This window comes from Mytilus trossulus, chromosome 8, assembly GCF_036588685.1.
Source record: "Mytilus trossulus isolate FHL-02 chromosome 8, PNRI_Mtr1.1.1.hap1, whole genome shotgun sequence".
In the NCBI taxonomy this organism is placed as follows: Eukaryota; Metazoa; Mollusca; class Bivalvia; order Mytilida; family Mytilidae; genus Mytilus; species Mytilus trossulus.
The window spans coordinates 28737579-28762595 of NC_086380.1; the positions used below are offsets into that span (position 1 = coordinate 28737579).

General features: G+C 32.1%; 1 protein-coding gene and 1 long non-coding RNA gene across 2 annotated transcripts; both read right to left on the reverse strand.

Annotated features, from left to right (window-relative positions):
• Positions 1-13497: 13497 nt before the first annotated feature.
• On the reverse strand, positions 13498-16310 carry LOC134727543 (uncharacterized). The gene is made up of 4 exons (XM_063591923.1): positions 16255-16310; positions 14571-14672; positions 14151-14377; positions 13498-13706 (listed from the first exon to the last, which is right to left on the reverse strand). The coding sequence occupies exons 2-4, from the start codon at positions 14657-14659 to the stop codon at positions 13498-13500; spliced, it is 525 nt and encodes a 174-aa protein (XP_063447993.1). The 5' UTR covers positions 14660-14672; positions 16255-16310.
• Positions 16311-16317: 7 nt separating this feature from the next.
• LOC134681807 (uncharacterized) lies at positions 16318-19478 on the reverse strand. The gene is made up of 3 exons (XR_010100700.1): positions 19370-19478; positions 16849-16957; positions 16318-16355 (listed from the first exon to the last, which is right to left on the reverse strand). It is a non-coding gene; the product is annotated as an uncharacterized LOC134681807 (long non-coding RNA).
• Positions 19479-25017: the final 5539 nt, after the last annotated feature.

The window sequence follows — 25017 nt, forward strand, 5'->3', positions numbered from 1 at the left end:
ATTCACTCATTGAAACGTGAATAATCATTGTTTGAGAGTGCATAAGTCTTGTTTAAAAGTTAATTTTAAGTGTGTCTTTTCCATTTATGTACACATGTAGAATCTGAATCTCTGCAGACTTTTAATGCTTCTCATGTAACTTGATAAACTTTCAATGATTAGGTTGACATAATTGTGATCTGAAAATATATAAACATATTTTTTATAACTTTGTTACTAGATGTACAGTAGGTAAGGGATGTACATGGTATGTCATTGTTTGTCCATCCATCCTTTAAAATCATTATGGCAACACTTTGTTTAATATTTCAAAGAAGTGGGGCTAACTAAAAAAGGTTTTTATTTGGCCCAGATAGTACTGCTTATCTAACAGTTATCCTAAATATTTAAAAAATTGTCCGAACTAGACTAAGGTACACCATATTCTGAAAATAATGGGATTTTTTTACAACTAAAGAGTTACCATGGCAATGTGCCTATCCAAGATAAAAAATTATATTTAGCATGTTTAGTGAGATTATGTCAATAGTTATAATAAAGGTTTGCTTAAATTATTATGTTGTTTTGGAAACTGCATGAATTCTTAATTTCATTTTGCTCAGTTTTCCAACAAAGGCACATGGGGGCCATTTTTGGGGTTGGGTTGATTTGCCGACACCCAAACTTTGCTTTACCACATTGTATGTAGTACGTGTTGCTTTAATACGGATTCACATGGCGGGAAGCTTGATAAGACTTTTATATTTGTTCTCGTTTTCATGATGTAATTGTGGCGTTATCAGACAAAAAATATTATGATTTTAATTCATGTTTCTTCAATTTATGCATTTCCAAACATAATTGGGCTTTTTGGAATAGTTTATATTCTTGGAACAAAAATAGGCTTTTTATGCCCCTTCTCCTTTGCTTTCAACAATTTCTAATGAAATTTTAACATTAAATTTAGAATGAGTTCCCTTTTAATTTTTCAATTTTTTGGAGTCTTTTTCAAAAGTTGCAGGACCTATCAGATTTAGGGTATTTTTCACATCACCTATAAAGCTTGGGTTTGCTTAGAGTAAATAATCTAGATATGTACTAAGTGTCTTTCAGTTGTTTGGATGTACTAGTACCTGACCATGCCCCCTTTTTTTTTGGTTTTATTTATTTCTACTTGTATCCATCCTTTCATCCATAGTGACGCCTTTTGACGCAACCCCTTTACTCCATAATGACGCCCTTTGACGTCCATGTAGTACCTCAGTTGAAACGCTTTGACTACAAAGTGCCTGCAGTAGACTTAATAAAATTTGTATCCAATATAAAAAGGAATATCAAAGGAATATCCAACTTAAATTTATTTGATGAAATATTTGTTTTTCGCAATGCATTTTATACTTAAAAGCCTATTTTCAGAATTTTATTTAAAAATCATATGCGAATCAAGTATGAAAAAAAAATCAATGGAGGAAAGGGTTAAGATTTAAGACTTTACAACAGAATTTTATAGTTGGTTTTTATTTTGTACTCTTACAGCACTGTCCTAGGTAAGGGAAGGGTTGGGCCCCAGTTAACATGTTTAACCCCACCACATTATGTATGTCAATGTTTGTACTGATTCAGGAGCCTTTAAATCAGTGGTTGTTGCTTGGTTTGTCACATATTTGTTTTTCGTTCATTATTTTGTACATACATGTATGCTTACTTCGGCCAAAGGAGTAGGTCCAGTAAGACCCCTTTTTGGCCCCAAAATATAGCAGTTTTACAAAGTTGTTAAAATGTAAACTTTTAGTTATTTATTGGACAGTACAATGCCTCTGCTACATAAATATGGGCTGTTTTTGACATAAAAATGCACATAATTCGGGTACTAGCACCATAAAGTCATGCTAAATTACTGAAATCTTCATAATTCTAGCATTTTAGTTAAATTTTAGACGTTTTTCGTGTAAAACGAAAGTGGCCGCATTCGTGTTCATCCTTAATATTGAAATGTAAGTTGCATTTTATGATTATAAATAACATATCTAAAGGTTGAGGATGAACACGGATGCGGCCATTTCATTTTTAGTGGAAGAAGACGTCAAGTCTTCTGAAGACTTAAGGGGCCGACCCTTGTCATTGAGTCTCTGTATGCCGCATTCATTTCGTATATTACAATTTCAAAACAACTTAGATTCCTGACACCGATTTTTACACATGATTAGGCATCTGAATCATTTAATTTGTAAATTATAATTGTAAAACAATCACTATCGTAAATATGACCCTTTTATTTATGTAAATTATTAGATTTCATCTCATCCACATGAACGTTATTTGTTTACTTGTAACAGGATGTTTTAACTGTAGATATTTGTATTACGCATGCGTGAATTTGGTATCGGGACAACTCGCCCTGTTTAAAAGTTCGCCCTTGAAGTTACGAATTTGCAATCCTGCAGACAAGAAGATTTTGTTTTTATATAAATAAAAAGGATATATAAAGTGTTGTCTTTATTCATGGTTTTCCTTTGTCATGTGAATTAGATGCACTTCGTAACATACATTTCAGGGGTCTCCTCCCGTCCTCCCGTTTAGGAGAAAAAACTCCCGAGTATGAAATATTTCATGAATGAAAATTTTCAGACGCCATATTTAATCATTTCTTACTACTGTACGGGTGTAATTGACACCTGTGTTAAATTTTACCTGATCATCAAAGAAGATGTATAATTATATGGCTTCACTTGACAGCTTGGGTGTCAAACATACTGGTAAACAACGATGTTTACCTCCGGCTAACTGCCGTTGTGTTATCAAAACGATGTGTATTGGGAATATTGAAATACTTTTTTGTTACTTCCCTTTGTTTTAGCCTGTTTTCAGTTATTTTGCTTTTAAAAATGTAAATTGTAAAAAGACTATAAATTATTAATATTTTAATCAAATAATCATAAAATGATGTTAATTAAATGAATTTAAATGATTTTGGACAAATAAAAAAATTAAAATTTATAAATTATTTTAGCAATCTAGACCTCCTTTCATGGATTACATTGAAGTTTATATGATAAATTTGTTTCCAATTTTTAACAGCTAACATACAATATGTGCAACTAGACTAATAAAAGGTCTAGTAGTCAGATTAATTTAAATTTAAATTTAAATGTGTAAAAGTTAGTTTATATTAGATTTTATTGTTTAAGCTAAGAAATCTTCTTAATTTTACTGCCAAATTAAAGATTTTACCTACTTTTCATAGTCAACTGAACATAGAAAGAGATTGTACGGATGGGAAATCCATGTACTTAAGACCTTTTCTTGTTTGAAGAAAAAAATACATTTTAACAATAATGGAACAAAGCAGCCTGGATAAGTGGGGCTGCTTTTATGGTAATTCAAGTTACTTTTTATTCACCTTCTTCCACTTCAGAGCTATCAGCTCTTTGATTGACAAAAACTATCTGAAAAGTGACATTTTTGGCATATTTGGTAGATTTTTCATATTTGAGCTTGAATCAGATCGTTTTTAAAGACTAAATCAGTTTAAATATTACACATAAACAATTTGATTCAAATGAAATAGACACTAAAATGTTTAAAAAGTGGTCAAAAACTTTCATCAGATGAACCTTAAATTTGAGGCCAAAATCGGTCCTTACCAAACCTACTCCTTTTAGTTTTAATTGTTTTCCGTTTGTCATTTCAGTGTATTTTATAGCTCTTCGAGTGGTATGGGCTTTTCTCATTGTTTAAGACTGTACTATGACATACTATGGGCTACAGTTGTTAACTTCTGTCATTTGGTCTCTTGTTGGAAGAGTTTTCTCATTGGCAATCATACAACATAATCTATTTTATATTCACAGTTTATAGCATAAACCATGTAGTTGTATCCCACAATTTTATCATATAATTTACATCACCATAGGAAATATAAGTAATTTAAAAAGAAAAACGTTTTTGAGTATTTGATTTAATATATAATTTGGTCCTGTATTTACTCAAATATATCTAGTAATCAAAGAGCAGAATGCTCTGAGGGATACGATTGCCATATACTTTTCATTGACACATGTATAGCAGTTCTGCCAACTTTTCATTAAGCAAATTCGTGAGATTTGGCCAAAATTGAAAAGATCAAAGAGGAAAAATATAAATCCAAGGATACTGCTGCAAAAAAGCATGAACATGTGTGAGTCTCACGCATTTTTAGCAGCCCTAGCCTTGAAGGCCATAACACTTTGCTCAGTGCTTGGATCACAAAAATCATGCTCGAAACAAGAAATTCAGCAATATCATTGGTTGATTTTCGAGTATGAGTACAAAAAACTGACTCGAAAGTGTTATGACCGCAAGTCCAGGTACAGCTGGATAGTATTATTTCAGTCAAAACTAATTCAACTGCACATGCAAATGTAATAACCCGAATAGTCACTCAACTTTAAAAATAGCCAATCCCGTATACAAGTGTATGACCAATGTACTTATTGCGTTTCATTTGACAAGTTTGTACTATCAATTTCACGTTTACTTTCCACAGCAGTAACTGAGAGCTCAGACTGAGAGTGAGAGAAGGTATTTCACTTCGTATCTTATCATCGTTAATTCTAGGAGGAACCCCATTTCTAACTCTTTAAATATTAATTTCCTTTGAGTCAGTGGGCATGACTCCTTTCCGTACACACTCCTCTGTTTAAATTGAGATCGTTCTTAATATAATACACATCCAACGAGTTAATTTTTCTTGCGAGTCGTATTGTATTTCGATTTTGGCGGGAAATACTTCCGGAAGGGAGACAACTCGAAACGATAATATGGAAGACTCCATTTCGGCTGAAGGTGTTTTATAGGTAAAACTACATTGATTTTAATTCAAATGATGCATATGATTTTAAATTATGCAACAACAATATTACACCCTCATTAGCAGACAGACATAGAAAGAATGCCATGAGTTTCAAATGAATTAAGGTAACACGATACCGAATGACGTTACGCCACGAGTTATCGGTCCTGACGTTATCGAATAACGTTCACACATGATGTATGTACACAAGCCAATGTAGCAGGTTCTGCAATTAAAAGGTGATTTTGAATAAAAAAAATAATTTTGGTAACTATGTGAAATTTTTAACGGAAACTTTTTCTAGTTGCAGAGTGCCGAGAGTTTTGATGCAATACGTAACGGTTACATGTATATTGCTTTATCGCTTTCCGGTAATTCTTCTGCTCATTGTTAACCTTAAAAATGTATTACTTTACTTTTGAATATTCTGTTTCTTGAATATTTAAGCATCTGCACGATTTATCTATATATACGTTCTTATGCATAAAAGATTGAGTTGTGTCCCTTTATTTTATTCTTGGTTTATATTTGCGTGATTAAATACTTATTCATGATTCACGCCGTATCCCCATGAAATTTTCGTAGAAATCTAATTTATAGAAACTTAGGATGATGCGTAATAAAACAGGAATTGTACAACTAAAATTCGTGTTAAAATGGTCGCCAAAAACACCGCTCGGGCAAAATAGAAAAAGGTTATCATCTGGATGAGAATTCGAATAGAATTAGGCTCAAAAGAACAATACATTGTACAATCAGACTTTGAAACCCATACAGAAAATAGTTTGCTAGAATGGAATGTAAAAAAATGGTTTAACTTTGTTATTTTGCCGAAAAACATTCCCAGTGTTCCAAGTATAAACAGTCTCTGAAATTCATTGGTCTGTAGAGAGTAAATCCGATAAAGTTTCTGAAACATTTATAAAATAAAGTCCTGTAGACCAAATCTACACGGGACAGACAGCAAATTCGGAATGAGGTCTGAGAAAGTTAACGTAGACTGAGAAATACATGAGAACAAAAATAAAATTAAAAACAATTCAGGTCTAGTTAAAGCCTGATTAAAGACAGCTCCATGTATCCACTTGCGTCTATAAACGCAAGTTGATAGTCAGGACTGGCTCTTGTCAAACTGGTTCCGTTACATTTTTTCCTCTCGAAATTTACAAGCAAACGACTGACTAACTTTTTATTCAAACGACTTGTTTCGTTGTGAGAACAAATACATTTTATATTTCTGACAATTACATAATTTTTATATATTTTTTTTTATTCTACGAATTACACCACAAGGGTGACTAGGGAATAGTAATGATCACTTGGTCTTCTTCCGACCGGCAGTAAAATGCTTCGAAAGTGAGACGTCTATTTGACTGTGCGGGATGTATCAAGTTTTTAGCCACATCCGGTCAGAATGGGGACATTAAATCCGATGCCTCGATTAAAGAGAGTGTTATGCTCTTTGAAAATCAAAACTTTGCAACAACTCTTTGAGGGGTCCGTAGGTGGCCTGTTGCAAGATAAAATTTCTGTCCCTATCCAATATACCCTCATTTTCCAGTGTCATTCCAAATTTACTCGCTCATAATCCCGGGATAGCCTCTATTATATCAAACTACCTATTGTATTTATTGTTAACTTGTTCTCGCCCTTAACATGCATGATCTATTTGCCACTGGACGTAAAGCAAACAGCAATCAATCCGACAATTTACAACCGTCGCTTGAAACTTTAGGTGTTAAATTTCAAATCACTAGTTGTCTCTAATTTTTCTAAGAAATCGACAAAGTTTACGAACATTTACGCAAAAAGAAATATCTTCCTTACCGCTTGCTCATTATGGAAGAGGGTAACATTAGACTAGTAAAAGTAAAAGTATAAATAAAGCAAACAATTATATGGAAAATTTTATTTGTACAACAGTTGGCTGTAATAATGATAAATGAAGAGTTGTCTCATTGGCACTCACACCACCTGTTTCTATATCTACCTAACGACATCAAAACCTAAGAAATCATGAAAATTGTGACTGAAACTGATTGGACGAGTATCTTTTTATTTCTAATTTGTAGTTTTAGCAAATGTTGGTCCTCTATATTGGAAAGTTTTGATAAGTATAATTATCACAGTAACATTTCAGTCTCTTAGTACATATCTGTTTAAGTTTTAAAACTTTTATTTTTCGGTAGATAATTCAAACCATAATGAAATAAGGTGGTGCGGTAAAATTGCCAATTAATCAACTTTCCACCATAGTGGGAGATATTATGGACATAATTGTGCAAATCGTGATACAAGCATGAAATTTGGTATAAAGGTTAATTATATGATACTTATAAACAATCCGCTGCTGGCCAGAAAAAAAAACATTTTTTCAAGATGGCTACCACACATTTTGAAAATGGCGTCATAACAAATTAGCCATTATTTGTTTATCCTTTAAAAGGTGTGATATATGTTAAATCCATTGTTAGATTTGATAAAAAGCAAATGACAGTTCATAAATAACGACTAGACAATACATTAATGAAACTTTAGGTGACTTCCGGTTTCAAAATGTCGGCAAAAGAGTAAAAAATTTGGTTTTTTTTTTCTTTCAAGCAAAGGACAAGGTACGATAAGCATTAGAGAACGGCCCCCTAATTTCGTTCAAATTAAAAGTGACTTGCCATTAATTATAATACATTATTCTTAAAGTTTAAAATCTATATTTATGTTAACATCAATAGATTTTTCAACTTCCGTTGATATTATTCATGCTCTGTTGCTTTAAAGACCTGAGGATTCGCGAAAAGGGCAGAAAAATGGCAGTTTCCAAAACTTTTTCTGCATTTTAAACTATGAGCGTACCTACGACCCACGATCATATTTATACCAGACATTCCTTGAACATTAATGTTGATGTAGTTCAAATATTTTAGTGGGTCGTAAGTACGCTCATAGTTAAAAATTCAAAAAAGTGACAAAAAATCGTCGTTGGTGCCATCAGCACAAGGATAATAGTTACGCTGAACGGTGCCCGCTGGTCACCCTATAAATAGTACTCTTCTGTGTAGTAATATTGTAGTTCTAAAAATAGAAAACCAAAAATAGACAATTCTTCTTTCTGTTTAGCAATACACCATAGATCTAAAGCCTGTTACCGTCTGTATTATCTGTAAGTAAAATTAACGTACTGAGCAATTGAATACAATGAATAACACAAACTTCAGTTTAATGAAGTTATTCAAAGCAAAATATTTGTTTCATCCATTTTGCATGATTTGTCATTTGTGATGACACATTTTTTAAATGTTCGAATCACAGACTAGAAGGAAATCTTCTTTTTTCAGAAGTCCGCGGAAAATGTAGATAAGAGTGGTATGTATGCATTTAATGTATTATATGAAAAAATTTAATATGATGGCAACATACACTATGTTTATATAAAGCTGCAACTATCAATCTTTTTGAACTTAAAACTTGCAATCGTTTCTGGTAAAATGGCTACTTAGGCTTGATTGAACGAATCATTTTTTGTTTCATGATTACCTTACACAAATATTTAATTAGATTACATGTGGTCATCTTAACCAGAAATAGGATTTGTTAACCTCTGTTGGCCTTAATATGCTAGAATGGGGTAACTTCTGGTCACCTTATTCATATATAGGATTTGGTGACCTCTGGTCACCTTCTGTAAATATTGGATTTGGTGACCTCTGGTCACCTTATGTAAATATTAGATTTGGTGATCTCTGGGATCTTATGTTAATATTGGATTTGGTTCCGTCTGGTCATCTTATGCAGATTTTAGATTTGGTTATCTCTGGTAATTAACATTTTCATACAACTAGTTGATGTTTTTCATATCATTTGTAAAAAGTTTGAGACAATCAAAGAAAAAGAGAAAGGAAGAAGAACAGGTTTGATATACATTATAGGTCAACAAGAATATAGAATATTATTTTCTTAAGTTTGATATATCGATAAAACTTTACACAATGAACATTATCTTTCACAATCATCTACAAACAAATCTAAGAAAAATCCTTGATCTTTCAAACATTGCCAAGGACATGGACAGTTGATAATTTAGTCAATTTCTTCTTATCCTCATCAGACACTTTTGGATACATAAAATTGAATTTACTAATACAATTATCATATGTTTATCTTCTTTTTTCAGAAGTCGTCAGAAAATGTAGATGCGAGTGGTATGTATGCATTTAATTTATTGTAATAAACATTTAATATGATGGAAACACACAGAATGTTTATATAATGCTGCAACTATTCAACTATTATTCTTTTTGAACGGAATAATTGCAATCGTTTCTGGTAAAATGGCCACTCAGGCTTGATTGAACAAATCATTTTTTGTTTATTGATTACCTTGCACAAATATTTCTTTTGATTACATGTGGCCATCGTAACCAGAAATGGGATTTGATAACCTCTAGTGGCCTTAGCATGCTAGAATGGGGAAACTTCTGGTCCCCTTATTCATATAATGGAATTGGTGACCTCTGGTCACCTTTTGATAATATTGGCTTTGGTGACCTCTGGTCACCTTGTGTTAATATTGTATTTGGTAACCTCTGGTCACCTTATTCATATATGAGATTTGGTTACCTCTGGTCACCTTATTCATAGTTTAGATTTGATTACCTCTGGTCACCTTATTCATATTTTAGATTTGGTTACCTCTGGTCACCTTATTCATATTTTAAATTTGGTGACCTCTGGTCACCTTATGTTAATATTGGATTTGGTAATCTCTGGTCACCTTATGTTAATATTGGATTTGGCTATCTCTGGTCACCTTATGTTTATATTGGATTTGGTTACCTCTGGTCACCTTATGTTAATTCTAGCTTTGGTTACCTCTGGTCACCTTATGTTAATATTAGATTTGGTGACCTTTGGTCACCTTATGTTAATAATGGATTATGTTACTCTTTTCACCTTATTCATATATTAGATTTGGTGACCTCTGGTCACTTATGTTAATATTGGATTTGGTAATCTCTGGTCACCTTATGTTTATATTGGTTTTGGTTATCTCTGGTCCCCTTATGTTTATATTGGATTTGGTTAACCTCTTGTCACCTTATGTTAATTCTAGCTTTGGTTACCTCTGGTCACCTTATGTTAATATTAGATTTGGTGACCTCTGGTCACTTTAGGTTAATATTGGATTTGGTTATCTCTGGTCATCTTATGTTGTAGAATATTATTACATGAAGTTTAATATGCCTATGAAACTTAACACAATAGACATTATCTTTCATGATCATCTACAAACAAATATAAGAAAAATCCTTGACCTTGCAAACATTGCCAAGATCATTGGCAGTTGATAATTAAGTAAAATAATACTGATCATCATAAGATAATTGAATTTACTAATACATTTATCATATATTTATATTCTTTTTTCAGAAGTCCTCAGAAAATGTAGATGAGAATGGTATGTATGCATTTAATTTATTGTGTCAAACCTTTAATATAATGAAAACATACACTATGCTTATATAATGCTGCAAATATAATTCTTTTTGAACTTAAATCTTGCAATTGTTTCTGGTCAAATGGCCACTTAGGCCTGATTGAACAAATCATATTTTTTTGGTTTCTTGATTACCTTACATAAATATTTAATATTGATTACATCTAAACAAGAAATGGGATTTGTTAACCTGTGGTGGCCTTAACATGCTAGAATTGGGTAACTTCTGGTCACCTCATTCATATATTGGATTTTGTGACATCTGGTCACCTTGTGTTATTAGATTTTGTGACTTCTGGCCACCTTATGTTAATATTGGATTTGGTGACCTCTGGTCACCTTATGTTATTAGATTGGGTGACCTCTGGTCACCTTATGTTAATATTTGATTTGGTTATCTCTGGTCACCTAATGCTAATTTCAGATTTGGTTACCTCTGGTCATCAAAACATAAGTCATGTTATGTTTTTTTATCATTTGTAGGAATTGTAAGACAATCAAAGAATATGAAAAAAAGAACAAGAACAGGTTTGATATGCATTACTGGTTCAGCAAGACTATATTTTATTGTATATTAGTCAATACACTTGATTCTCAAAGAAAACAGTTTTTGCTGGTTAAATTACATATATTGGTGATCTCGTATTTTTTTTTAAAGCATTCATAGAGTAGTTACATGGTAGGTAAGGAATGGTGAATGGGTCGAAAGGAACATTCAAACTAAAATTTGGAGAACAAACTGACAAAGTTGGACCAAAAAATTAAAAAAGATTGATATTCAAATTGCAATCATTATAATTCAATATAGAAAAAATAAAACTGAGCAACATAAACCCCACCAAAAACCAGGGTGGTCTCATGTTATCTAGAATGGTTAGCAAATCCAGCTCATTATGCGATGCCCATGATATTGTTCATGCTTGAGTTTAGGATCCCTTGGTATATTACTGTATCATTAGAAATCATATGTCTACTGTGAATCATATACATGTCACTTTGCCAATCTGTAAGACATTTTTTTAAGTTGTAAGAAATTTCATAACGGTGCCTAATATGTCTTATTCCATATATTTTTTTAGCTTAACTGCAAGAAAAGATCACAACTGTATCTCACTTCAGTTCCAGGTGATGTTGACTATCAAGTTAAATGCTTTAACCGAGGCTCCTGTCGATAACGAATCAACCAAAAAGGCTGTTTTCCGAAAAATGAAAGGGACATCTGCCCCTAAAAAAAAGGATGACAATGAAAAAACTAAGTAAGTGTTTGAGGGGAATTCAATTGTTCAGATTTTACGAACATTGGATCTATAATGGCTACAAAAGCAATCGTCTTCTTGACAGCCTTATTACATACTAAGAGTATGGAATAAAATACACAATAGAAAATGCAAACAACTAGATTAACATGAAATATATAAAACATACATTTTCCAAATACCATGATCATTATGTATTCATCTTCTTAACAATCAATTATACACTGAGTATTCTCATCTATTTTTCAATAATTATTCTAGACTAAATTTGAAACAAAATTCAGTTCATAAATTCATAATCAAGTCAGTTCATAAATTCATAATCAAGTCTATAATGCAATCTATCTTTTTGCACTCGAGGTCTACAAATGTATTATATAGAAAATGAACAATTGTGTTAATTGCGAATGGAAATGATTCAAACACAAACATACTACCAGCTGTTCAAAAATAGATTTTGTTTGAATATAACTCTATGGACACGGGTAATATGCCAAAGAGAAAACAACCCGACCAAAACGTAAAAACAACTCAAGGTTATGCAAGTTTCATATTTCTCTGTGTACTAAATAATAAACTTATCAAAGCAAACTGACATGCAATCAATCATTTTAAAATTAATCGCATCGTTAGAATACGAACTATAAAATCATATACAATCTACTTCTTACAGGTCATAAACGTAAAACAATCCACACTACATTTTTATCGGAAAGCTAGGTAGAACAATTGATGTACAAATTACTATTTAATTTGGCCTTACAATTCGACTTGGTCCTATGTTTTTTTGTAGATATGTATAACATTGCTATTCTCATTTATTTTTAAACGGTTTAACATGCTCTGTTTTATTGTAGCTAGGAAACATTTAAAATTATTGAATAAAATATTTGTTATTAATGACATAAATTAAGCATTATAGTACCAACATACTAAAACATTTTAAAAAGAATATTTAAGTCAATTAAATACATTTTTGTAAAGTACTTTCTTTGTTCAGATTAAATTAGTCTTATTAAAACTAGAAGTCAGAATTAAAATAGTGTCATTATATAAAATAATGTAGGTAAAGAAATGTCCTATAATAATAAAACTGCTGTCTTAACTTATATTTGCAGAAAATTTATTGGCCATTTTATAGGCGAACTAAATAAAACAAATGTTAACAAGGCAATTCATGGGAAAGTTTTGAGGCCTTTTGGAAGACAATAGAGACAATGCTGCCAGGTAATGATTTATTAGACACATCACACGTATTATCTTAACTTCAAACATGTTTGATCATTTGCTTAAAACATATTACCTACTTGAGACAGCAAAAAGACCTAGTCAAATGTATATATATATAGCCAATTTATCTGTTTGACAAAATCTTCATTAGGAATAGGTATTAGTTATATTAAATTATATACATTTGGTAACATAAGTATCTTTGCAAAACATATCAAGAGCAAACTGTATATGTCCTACTTTTAAAGCCTTTATGCACCAATGTAACATATAAATTTTTTGAATGAATATCAAGAACAAGCAGTTTTTCTAAATCAGTATAATATTTCATTATTTTGGTCATTGAAATAGTTTACGAATGGATTCTTTCTATCTGTTGGTCGATTTGAAACTGCCATCATCATTAACTTTTCGCCCCTGCTTTCGGCTTACTGAAGAGTCATGATCAGTTTTTGAACTTTTGGATTTTCTGCTTGGAAACAGCGGATGTTGCTTTCGCTTTCTTGTTGTTTTGGAAAAGTTGGTTGTCTTACAACTATGTAATGCCGTTGTGATTGCTTGTAAAATAGTCTTTTTTTCACGTCAATTGTCAGGAAGTTATCATTGTTTACATATATATTCCCTCAATTTTTCTTTTAATAGCCTGTTCGGTTGTTTCTTTGTCTTCCTTTAATTGTTGTCTTGTTTCATCAATTGGGGTAGACTCTATGTCAGGTGATGAAAATACCAATTTTTGCTACCATCACACAAATACAATGTATACCATGGCTATTGGCAAAACATGTACATTTAAATGAGGTCAAATAAACAACTGATACATTCCCAATCTGGATAAAACCTCTAGATCTGCGCCCTACAGTGAGGTCGATGTTCCTTTTAGACGCAATGAATTCAGCTAAATGAACATGCTTACACATCCCTAAAAAATAGGAAAGAATGGAACATAAATAACTGCATTATACCTTTATGGTTTACTTTCAATTGTACAACCTTCAAACAAAACCACTAATGAACATTCAGTAAAGATTAACTTAAATTAAATCGCATTGTTTTAGAAAAATTGATGAGTCAAATGATTATTTGCACTTGTATAACCTGATGACGCCTTGTTGGAAGACAAAAACAATCAAAATCGAGGAGACTCTTAACCCAAAAATCATTCACAACAGTAAAAAAATAAAATAATAAACAGCGCGAATTCCACTAAAAACCTGAAGTAGAATTAGATGCTCCAGAAGGCTAAGCATTTGTGGGACCATATACGGCACTCGCGAAATTAATAATCTTGATTTCTACAATTCTTACTTGATGGTGTACTTTTAAACATTGTTGAACTGACTTAAGATAATAAAAAAAAACATACCTCTTGTTGTTGCAGCTGGACAATTGCACACTACATTGACAATGTCTACATTATAAATCGTCCCAAATGCTGTCTGTGATGGAACAGTGTATTCTGTGGATGAAGTCCATTGCACCATTTGTTCAAGTTCTGCCTTGAGCATATTCTCTGCTGTCAATTTACTTTTGTCTTCCCTTTGTCCTCCCATATTTTTCAAGCGACTAATCTTTGCGAGTTCATCTAGATTGCTAAAATTACGATGTTTTTTTATTTGAAAACATAATTCAAAGATCTATTAATAAATTATTTCTTAAAAAATTGAATTCACAGTATTTAATATTCAATGTAATTGCATCTTTAATTGAAATTATCTTTCTAATTTCAGACGATTCAAGTGGACGATAAGAAGAACAGGATTGTGACAAATTTAAACTTACTTACTCATAAAACATAGTTACATTTACATGGAGTAAGATTATTAAGTCCTCTACTCTGCTATTGGCATACCCACCAAGGAAATGGTATTTCATGCCCAGGAAAAACCTGAAAATGACAAAATGTTATTGAGTTTGAATTTATGATTTATGTTTAAAGGAACAAATAGAAAGTACATAAAATTTTAATGTGTATACATTTGAATGTTATAAGTAGCATTATATTTTTTGTTTTAATGTTTTCATACACATCAGGTTTTGCTAGACTACATTTTTCATTTGTCTGCTTTTATGTAATTATCGACTTGCATTGAAGATTATGATTTTTGTATTAAATTTGCATAACCCTATCATGAAAGAACGGCAATAATCTCTCCGTATAGTTAAACAATTGTATAGTTTATATCATTTTAAGTCTTTGGTTACCCACGAAGAAGTAGGATATAGACAAAGTGTAACACTTTTTATACTTCAGGTCATAAAAACAGAGACAGTTCAGTTTATCCCCAAAATAAAATATAATTAGTTACTATTATCAAATAGATAATGATTAGATGATGCTTAAAATTTCGATTTTGTAATATATAAGGTGTATAGTAATAAAATGTATTAATAACCTTTCAACTAAGTTATTTGTATCTTGATCTTAATGAAAAAATATGTCTTCCATAGTTGGCCCATCGACATCCCAACTTGTCAGTACACCAGTTGTCTAACAAGTAGTCTGTTATTTGTTTGGAAGGCATCTTCTCTTGCAACATTTGAACTTTTTGAAAAGTATATTTGTTGATGAAAAATTATATTGACACATTTCTTTTAAGTATAGGAACAGAATCTAAAGATTAAACACGCATGTACTCATAAGCATTGTACATTTATAGGTAAGATCTTCAAATTGCATCAAGCAACTCTTTGTACTTTTAAATTATTTTACTGATATAATTCAATAGAGATTCATTGCTATATGTTTTAGTGGGTTCTTTTTATCTTTTATCAACCAAAATTTATGTTTTTTGTAAGTGTCACTAGTTCATGAGATAAATATTATTATGTAAAATTATTTATCTAATATTCTTTGCCAAAATTCAACTGAAATCTGTGTTGACGTTAATTGTATTAAATTTGATATGCAGGAAAAGATGTTTCTTTAGATGAATCTTTCTTAGCATTGTCTATTGGTCAATTGTTAAATAACTATCACTGCACGAATATGTGGATAATGTCATAGTTTAACCTGTAATTTTTACACACAAATATATTAAAAGATATAATTGAATGGCCTTTATTTATCTTTTACATCCATATCAGATTTGGTCTTGACCGAATGATGTAACTAATTGTAAACAAATAACATGACGAAAATGAAGTGTTAATAAGCAATGATATCGAATTTGAATTATTGTCAACTTTGATACCCACAAACCTTGGACATAAATCAAATCCATGATTTTCAGCCGTAGTCTTCATAGATCTCACAACTATTTTGACAACCAGTATCATTTGACGAGATATATTACAAAATATGAGTGCTCCGGCCTTGCTGTTCATCTCTTGCAAAAAGAGCATAGAATGAATAACCATAGGCAGTTAAACAAAACATATGTTGTAAGTTTATTGTCACACAGTTAAACTTTTTTTAAACGTATCAATATTTTAAATTGAAATTTCCATGATTATATATAAGTATATACCTTTATATGTAACATCTAAAACCACCACATTTTCACCTAGTTACATTATTCTTTTTCTTTTTGCTTCATTCTGGTAAATAATTACTAATGGTTATACCCCCCTACAATGTAAATGTTACATATTTATAAATGCCCATAAGTATGAGTATGAATTACATATTTTATGTTAAAATCATGTTCATATAATGGAAGAGAAGACGACAAACTAGCTACATTGTTCTCATATTAAATAACCTCAATTAAAACTGAAAAGACAAAAATGTAAACTCTATTGACAAAATATATGACGTGTGAACAAGTATAGCACTTAAAACAATCAAAGGGATAAAAAAACGAAAATACAAAACATCTATTATAAGAAGTCAGATATACGTTCAGTCTACAGAAAACTCGTCTGTACAGCTCTCATTAAATCATTTTACGGACAAAAACATATACGAAATTGAACAGACGAGTACTATAAAAAATATGTCATTTGAACATAAGGCCATCAAGTCATGTCTGAAGAACAAAACAGGGTATCAATCAGTAATTTCTGAATTACTCTTTATCAGCATTATGCTTATATCAGTCATTAAAATTTACAAAAAGTACATTATTATATAAGAACAATTTCTCTTTCAATTCTTGGTAGAAAATTATCTCTTCCTTCAGTATTTGTGTGCATAGCTCTGGTTCAGCTACAGCTTCATTCTGGTGAATTCTAAAACAAAGGAAGAAAAATGAAATTTAACCAACTTTTATAGAAATATCATAGATCAATACAAGTACTGACATATACAGAACCAATGTCAACAGTACATCTGTATACTTTGACCAGAAAACACCTAAGTTCATTTACTGTGTAAAATGTTGCGGGAAGACAGTGTTAACCAAATTTAACATCTGTATAGTGTGATAAGAGATAACCGATTCCAATAAAAATTCATTGTGACCAGAGGTTACCAAAGCCGATATTTTTGAACGGTGACCGGAGGTTACTAAAATTAATATCTGTTTATGCTGACCAAAGGTAACCCCATTCCACTAAAGGGTGACCAGTAGTAACTTAAGTTAATATGTGTATACGATGCCCGGAGGTAATTTCATTCAATAATATGAAAGGGTTGCCCAATTCGATATCTGTGTAGGGTGACCAGAGGTAACCACATTCAATATCTTTTAAGTTGACAAAAGATATTCATTATTAATGAATTGTAACCATAAGTAACATAAGCCAATCTATTGTAGGGTGACCAAAGGTAACCATTTCCAATATGTTGTGTAGAATGACCAGAGGTTACCATAGCCAATATATATGTGGGTGACCAGAGGTTACCATGTTTGAAATATATGTAGGGTGACCAAAGGTAACCAACGTCAATATATGTTTAGGGTGACCAGAGGTAACCATATTCAATATCTTTAAAGGTGACCAAAATAACCTTATTCAATATCTGTGTAAGGTGACCATAGGTAACCTTATTCAATATCTGTGTATGGTGACCAGAGGTAACCATATTCACAATTTTGGTAGGGTGACCAGAGGTCACCATAGTCAATATATGTGTAGGGTGACCAGAGGTAACCATATTCAATATCTTTGTATGGTTACAAGAGCTAACCACATTCAACATCTTGGTAGTGTGACCAGAGATTACCAAATTAAACATATAAGTAGGGTTAATAAAGGTACCTAAATTCAATATTTATGCATGGTGTCTAAAGAATTATTTTTTTTATCTATGTATAGTGATCCGAGGTAACCACATTCCAAAAAAGCCAATTGCTATATATATTTGTTGACAATGGCAAAATAATTAGATATATGTGTACAGCGACCAGAAGTTACTATATTAATTATAAAAGTAGCGCAAACAGTGTGAATCGAGATATCCGATGCTAACCAAATTCATTTTTTGTGAATTGTTATCATAGGTAACATAAGTCAATTTATTGAATGTTGACCAAAAGTTACCATTTTCAATATCTTTGAAGGATGACCAGAAGTAACCATAGCTTATATCTGTGTGGGTGACCAGAGGTAACCATTTTCAAAATATGTGTAAGGTGACCAGAGGTAACCATATTCAAAATTTCGGTTGGGTGACCAGAGGTCACCATATTCAATATATTTGTAGGGTGACCAGAGGTAACCATGTTCAATATCTTTGTAGGGTGACCATAGTCAATATATGTATAGGATGATCAGAGGTAAGCACATTCGATATCTGTAATGGTTAACCAGAGGATACCTTTTTCAATATTTGTGTAGATTGATCAGAGGCTACAACGTTCAATATATGAGTAGGGTGAACGAAGTTTACAAAATTTAATATTTAAGTAGGCTAAATATAGGTAACCAAATTCAATATGTATGCACGGTGACTAGAGATAACCAAATTATATATTTGTGTATGATAAGAGGTAACCAAATTCAAAATATGTGAAGGGTGACCAGAGGTAACCCCATTCAGTTGATGTGTGGGGTCACTTGAGGTATTTGAAGTTCATATATGTATAGAGTGACCAGAGGTCACCACAATTAATTATGTAAAAGGTGACAAGATGTAACAAAATTCAATATCTGAGAAGGATTGCCGGGGTGACCAGAAGTAACCAAATTCAATATCTTTTAATGTTTAAGAGAATTTAATGCATGTGTTGGGTGACCACAGGTAACCAATTTTAATATATGTGTAGGGTGACCAGAGGTCACCACAGTTAATATCTGAAACGTGACAGGATGTAACAAAATTCTATATCTGTTTAAGGTGGCAAGGTTGACCAGAGGTTACAAAATTCAGTATCTAATTAATTGTAGGTAAATTCAATATATGTAAAGGGTGATCAGAGGTTACCAAATTCAATATATGTGTAGGGTGACCAGAGGTCACCACAATTAATTATGTAAAGGGTGGCAAGATGTAACGAAATTCAATATCTGTGTAGGGGGCCATTCAATATATGTCATGAGAGTGCAAAATAGGACATTAGGGTTTTTTTTCTAAAAAAAAATAAGCCATGTCACTCGCTTTAAGATATAAATAGAGTAAAGGGTGAATCTTCTATGCATTTTCAATTGTTTCTTTTTAGTGAATTATTATGATTATTGATTATTTGGTATTTTCTTTACTTTTTGTATCTCTCTCAACAGTATCCTTTGAAATATGGTTATTCCGGAACTTTGCATTAAGCTAATATCCGTATTATATAGCAGCAATTATAAACTGTGTATCCCCTTAGTAACGTACTTTCACTTTAAACCGGAAATCATGTACTATTTTTTGTCGCGTATAGACTCAATTTTAACCGTTTCAGTTCAGGTGACCAGTGGGCACCGTTCAGCGTAACTATTATCCTTGTGCATTCATTGAATCATCGAAATTTTTAACCGAACTGCGGACCGGAGATGATTTCCGGTATTTACTAGATCTGACGACGGAAAAGTATTCCTGCTACGCTATAATAATAGCTAGTTTCTTTAGGACGAAAAATAAACATATATTTGAGACAGGAAAACAGGATATTCCTTTACTCATTATTCTTGAAATTAAAGTGACATTTTAGCAGACCGTCGAAATTTGACCAAAAAATAAACGGAACTGTGATAAACTTCAGAGAAATACTGGGAACGTAATTGTAAATGAATATAATAACTGGTTCATACTCAAAAAGTGCATATATACGTATTTTGTTTCATAATTGACGAAATCGTTGCCCTGGAATGTTTCAATCTCCGTTGACACTTTAGTGAAAAGTGCTTTCTTTCCCGTCCGCATTTCTACCAAGTATGGCATGCCAAGTAAACATTTTAGACAATCATTTAATAAAAATACAGATGGCGAAAATAAACTACAGAACTGTGAATAATAACATACACTGTAATTCATATCACATAAGAGGGGGAGGACAGGGGGAAAGGGGTAGGAGAAAGGAGAAAGGGGTACGAGAAAGGAGAGGAAGGCTGGGAGAAAGGAGAAAAGTTGGAGAAAAAAATAAAAAAATATATGAAAAAATAAAATATCTCTTTTTTTTCCGGTAAATTAATAAAAATAAAATTAGGAGAAAGGAGAAGAGGCCTGGTAGGAGAAAGAAGATGAGGGATGGGAGAAGGGAGAAGGGTACCCCTTGTCCTCCCCCTCACATAAGAAGACACCATGTGACCATTTTAATTAGTTAATTGTGTAAGTGTAACAATAATCAAAGTTAAACAAAACTATCTCAACACTTTTATGATCTAAATTATGTATCTTGAGGTTTTTTTGGTCATGGCGTTGAATTTATTGGACTTATTTTTTGTAATTGTCACCCGCCTTCCCGTTGTTCTGTCTTGACGACAACTTGGTGCTACTTCGTATTTCTTGTTTGCAAATCATTCTCTTCATATCTTTCCGTTAAAATTTGCATGCATAAAGTATTTGTCACTGGACGGTCAGAAAACAACATTCAATCAATCATATATCTTCTAAAATAACAGCACTTCATGTATTATGAATTTAAACATATTCAAAAGAATAAAAGCTTCTTTTATTTTTTAATCAGATATTTACACGTCGAAGAAAATAAAACAAGTATTGAATATGAAAGGAATAAAAACGCATCATAATTAAAGATATTTTGCTTGTAAGACGTGTGTTTCGCGTACAAAAGACTCATCAGTGACGGTCGAATAAAAAAATGTCAAAGGACCATAAAAGGCTCAAAATTCCGATTTTTTTTGTGAATAAAGGTTATTTATTCCTGAATATATTATCCGTAGTTTTTGCAAACAATATAAAGTTTTGTTAACAGTTAATTCATAAAAGTTACTATTTCAATAATAATTCATGTTTGCACAAAGTGCTCACTTTTGGACATCATGTTGCTTTTGGACATCATGTTGCTGAATATTAATTTTGAGTGTGCTATAGCTTAAAAGGTTACAGTCCGTTGGAAGACATATTACCCTAACTTGACACTCCGATCCAACTAGTTTTTGTTCTTACCCCTTAATGCCAATTGATTGACGGAAATCAGCAAATATCAATTTTTAAGTCTTAAGTTTGACCAGGCCGGTGTCAGAACCCACGATATCAGGCGTTTTAATTCATTTATTATATTTATAAAATTGTACAATGAATGAATAAAAGGGTGCATACTGTAAGAATCCATCTTATATGAATCCGCGCTTAAACATACACATCCACCCAAAAGAAATAACTTTTGCAACATTTATAGAAATAAGAAGATGTGGTATGAGTGCTAATGATACTACTCTCCTTTCAGGACACAACATGTAAAAAGTAAACATTTATAGGTCAAAGTACGACCTTTAACACAGAGCTTTGGCTTACACCAACCTGCAAGCTATCAAGGACACACAAGTGGCTAATGTAGCATTTCAAACAGGAAAATCAACGGTTTAATCTTTATATAAAAAAAACTAGAAACGAGGAACACGTATGAACCACAACAACCACTGAACAGGTTCCTTACTAGTTGCAAACAAACGCAGCATGTGTAAACGTTTAAACAGGCGACAACCGTCACCCTAACCCGAACTTATACTAGTATACTCTTATCAGTAACTTTCATGTCCAATTAAAACTGTAGTTCATTTTGATAAACAAATTAAAAAAACACAAAAACAAAACGAAAAAATACAAAATGCAAATTAATCACATACATGCATTTTGCATGATATTTCACAAATCATTTGACACTGACAGGAAAATGAAACCATTTTTCGTCATTGCCAGTATTCACATCATAATTACAGATAACAAAAATGTTCCATAGTTATAGGAAGATGTGATGTGATTGCCAATGATACAACTCTCCATCCAAATAACAATTTATACAAGTAAACCATTATAGATCAATGTACGGCCTTTAACACGGGGCCTTGGCTCACACCAAACAACAAGCTATAAAGGGCCTCAAAATTACTACTGTAAAACCATTCAAACCACAGTCCATTTCATCGTGAAAGAAAACAGTTTATTCTGTACTCAGTTTTCATTTGTCTTTGTCAATTTTCCCTGGCTTCAAATGAAATGAATGGATTAATTATGTTAAACATATTACTTTTTTCTTCTTTTTTGGAATTTTATTCTCATACACACTTGTCCCGGTCTACACTTATTTAGTTTTTATACATTGACTTGTGATATTTGGCATACAGTGTATAGCCATGACTCGGATATCATAACAGTCTAATTTTGTTTATTTTCTTTGGTAACATCTTCTGACATCAGACTCGAACTTCTCTTGAATTGAATTTTAAATGTACGTATTGTTATGCGTTTACCTTTCAACATTAGCTCGAGGTATAGGGGGAGGGTTGAGATCTCGTAAACATGTTAAACCCCGCCGCATTTTAGCGCCTGTCCCAAATCAGGAGCCTCTGGTCTTTGTTAGTCTTGTATTTTTTTAATTTTAGTTTCTTGTGTACAATTTGGAAATTAGTATGGCGTTCATCATCACTGAACTAGTACATATTTGTTTAGGGGCCAGCTGAAGGACGCCTCCGGGTGCGGGAATTTCTCGTTACATTGAAGACCTGTTGGTGACCTTCTGCTGTTGTTTTTTCTTTGGTCGGGTTGATGTCTCTTTGATACATTCTCTATTTCTATTCTCAATTTCAATATCATTATGACATTTACCGTTGATCTCAAGGTCCAATTAATTGACCTTTAACTTTCATAGTTAAATGCCTCGTTAATAACTCCAAAAATGATTTATACATCCCCCTTTTTGCCTTGATAAGTCGTTTCTAATCCACCATAGGTTTGTACCCATGCAGAGGACGCATTTATTCCAACCCCTGCATGTGTACATCATATTAATTCGTAATTGCCTGGATTAGACATTTTATTCCGCACAATGTCTGTATGTGGTACAAGTCACGTCTCTTTTATTCCATTAACTGTTAAGTATCTTTAAAAACTGTTTAAACTCATGATAAGACTTTCACATTGAAACAAAGATTTTGTACTGGTCTACAAATTAAACAAAATGTTTGATGTCGCTTAGTAAGATGTGGGATTCTATACTCAATATAGAATTCGTCCAAAAAATAATGATAATCTAGATGTGTATATAACAGTGTAACACCGTATAAGAAGTATATTCTTAAAAAATAACTTAGCTCATACTTCAAAAAATATAAAGAACCTATTATTGCATTGTTGATATGCACTTGTTATGTAATTTAGCTGTTGATCAGCGTGTAGTGACCTACAAATGAACTAAGTTTTCATTTCTAACTAAACATGTTTAGAAAAAGACAATGTGCATTGCATTCAATTTAATTTGTTCAATAAAATGACTTATTGATTTGTATTTGGCTTTAATTCAAACATGGTTTGCTGTTGCTAAGCAACACTTGTGTTGCTATGCTCAATATGGAATTTGTAAAGAATAAAAAAAAAGAGGTATATATGAAAAAATATTGGATGAAACACCAAATGGATAAAAAATCTTCAAACAACAGCTTAATTCATACTTAAGAGGGGCAAGCACCGATTTTTTAACCGTTGCTAGGCAACATTTCTGTTGCCAAGGTTGTTTTTAAGCATATAATAAACAAAATCAAAGGGTATTTTCATTTGTGACTTCAAGTTCATCTTGGACAAACAATATCATTTGCAAATATTAATATGTTTACTGATAAAGCAATTAATATATGATAATTTTCATTCTTCATATAAACCGTTGCTAGGCAACCTTCCTTTCACCGGAACACAATAAAATCATTATTGTTTCAAGTGTCTACACTAAGACCATCATTGATATCAATTTAAACTTATTTGGAGAGGGGGCCAAAAATAGCCCTTATCATACCTTGTCCAAATTTACAAGGGATTTTGATCCTTGAAAGATGTGTAATGTATAATCCAATGTAAGTAATGATAAAACGTTAAAAACAAAACAGCTCCTTAGTACGACAAAACAACACATAAATGAAGAAAAATAGTGGTTTCCGGTTCCAAATTAGAGGCAAATACGTGGAAAATATTTTTTCAACTTAACAAGTAATAACACAAGCATGAAAAACAAGCATGAAATTTGGTATAAAGGTGGACTAAATTATAATTAAAAGAAATCAGGTGCTGGCCATCAAAAATTTCTATTTTTTCAAGATGGCCACCGATCATTTTGCAAATGGCGTTATAGCCAGTTGTAAATCCTTCAAAGTTGTGTTATAGGTATAATCCAATGTAATTTTTATTAAGCGTAAATTACAGTTCCTAAAGTATGAAAAAACAACACATAAATGACAAAAAAAGAGTGATTTCCGGTTTCAAAATGGCGGCAAAATTTTTGAAAATGTATGTTTTTTTATAATTTTCATCAACTTAACAAGTGATATCACATTCTATGTTAAGATTAAATGCCTAGTTTTGTTAGAAAGACAGGTTTGCTATCTTATAATTATCTGACAGTAGCCAATAACAAAACTCGTACAACGAAGGACAGAACGGTAGCATTTACAGTCACCAACACAACTGAATTTTTCGCCTCCTCATTTCAAAAGTTCCCGACAAGAGGATGCAACTTTAATAACAGCCGAAGAAGTCCTTTTAGGTTCCCTACTGTTATCGATTTTTTTTTCTTTCATCCAACCCCAGTGTTCATGAAATGGTACATAAATCAAGCTGAGCCCATACTTATCCACCTTGATACGCTGCTCTTTGGATGTGCTCCGGTAAAAAAACCTCTTGTAGACGGAACTACATCACAATGCCGCTGCTTCTTGGGTAAAAAATTACATCGTGCCTCGTTAACAGCAAGTAGTGA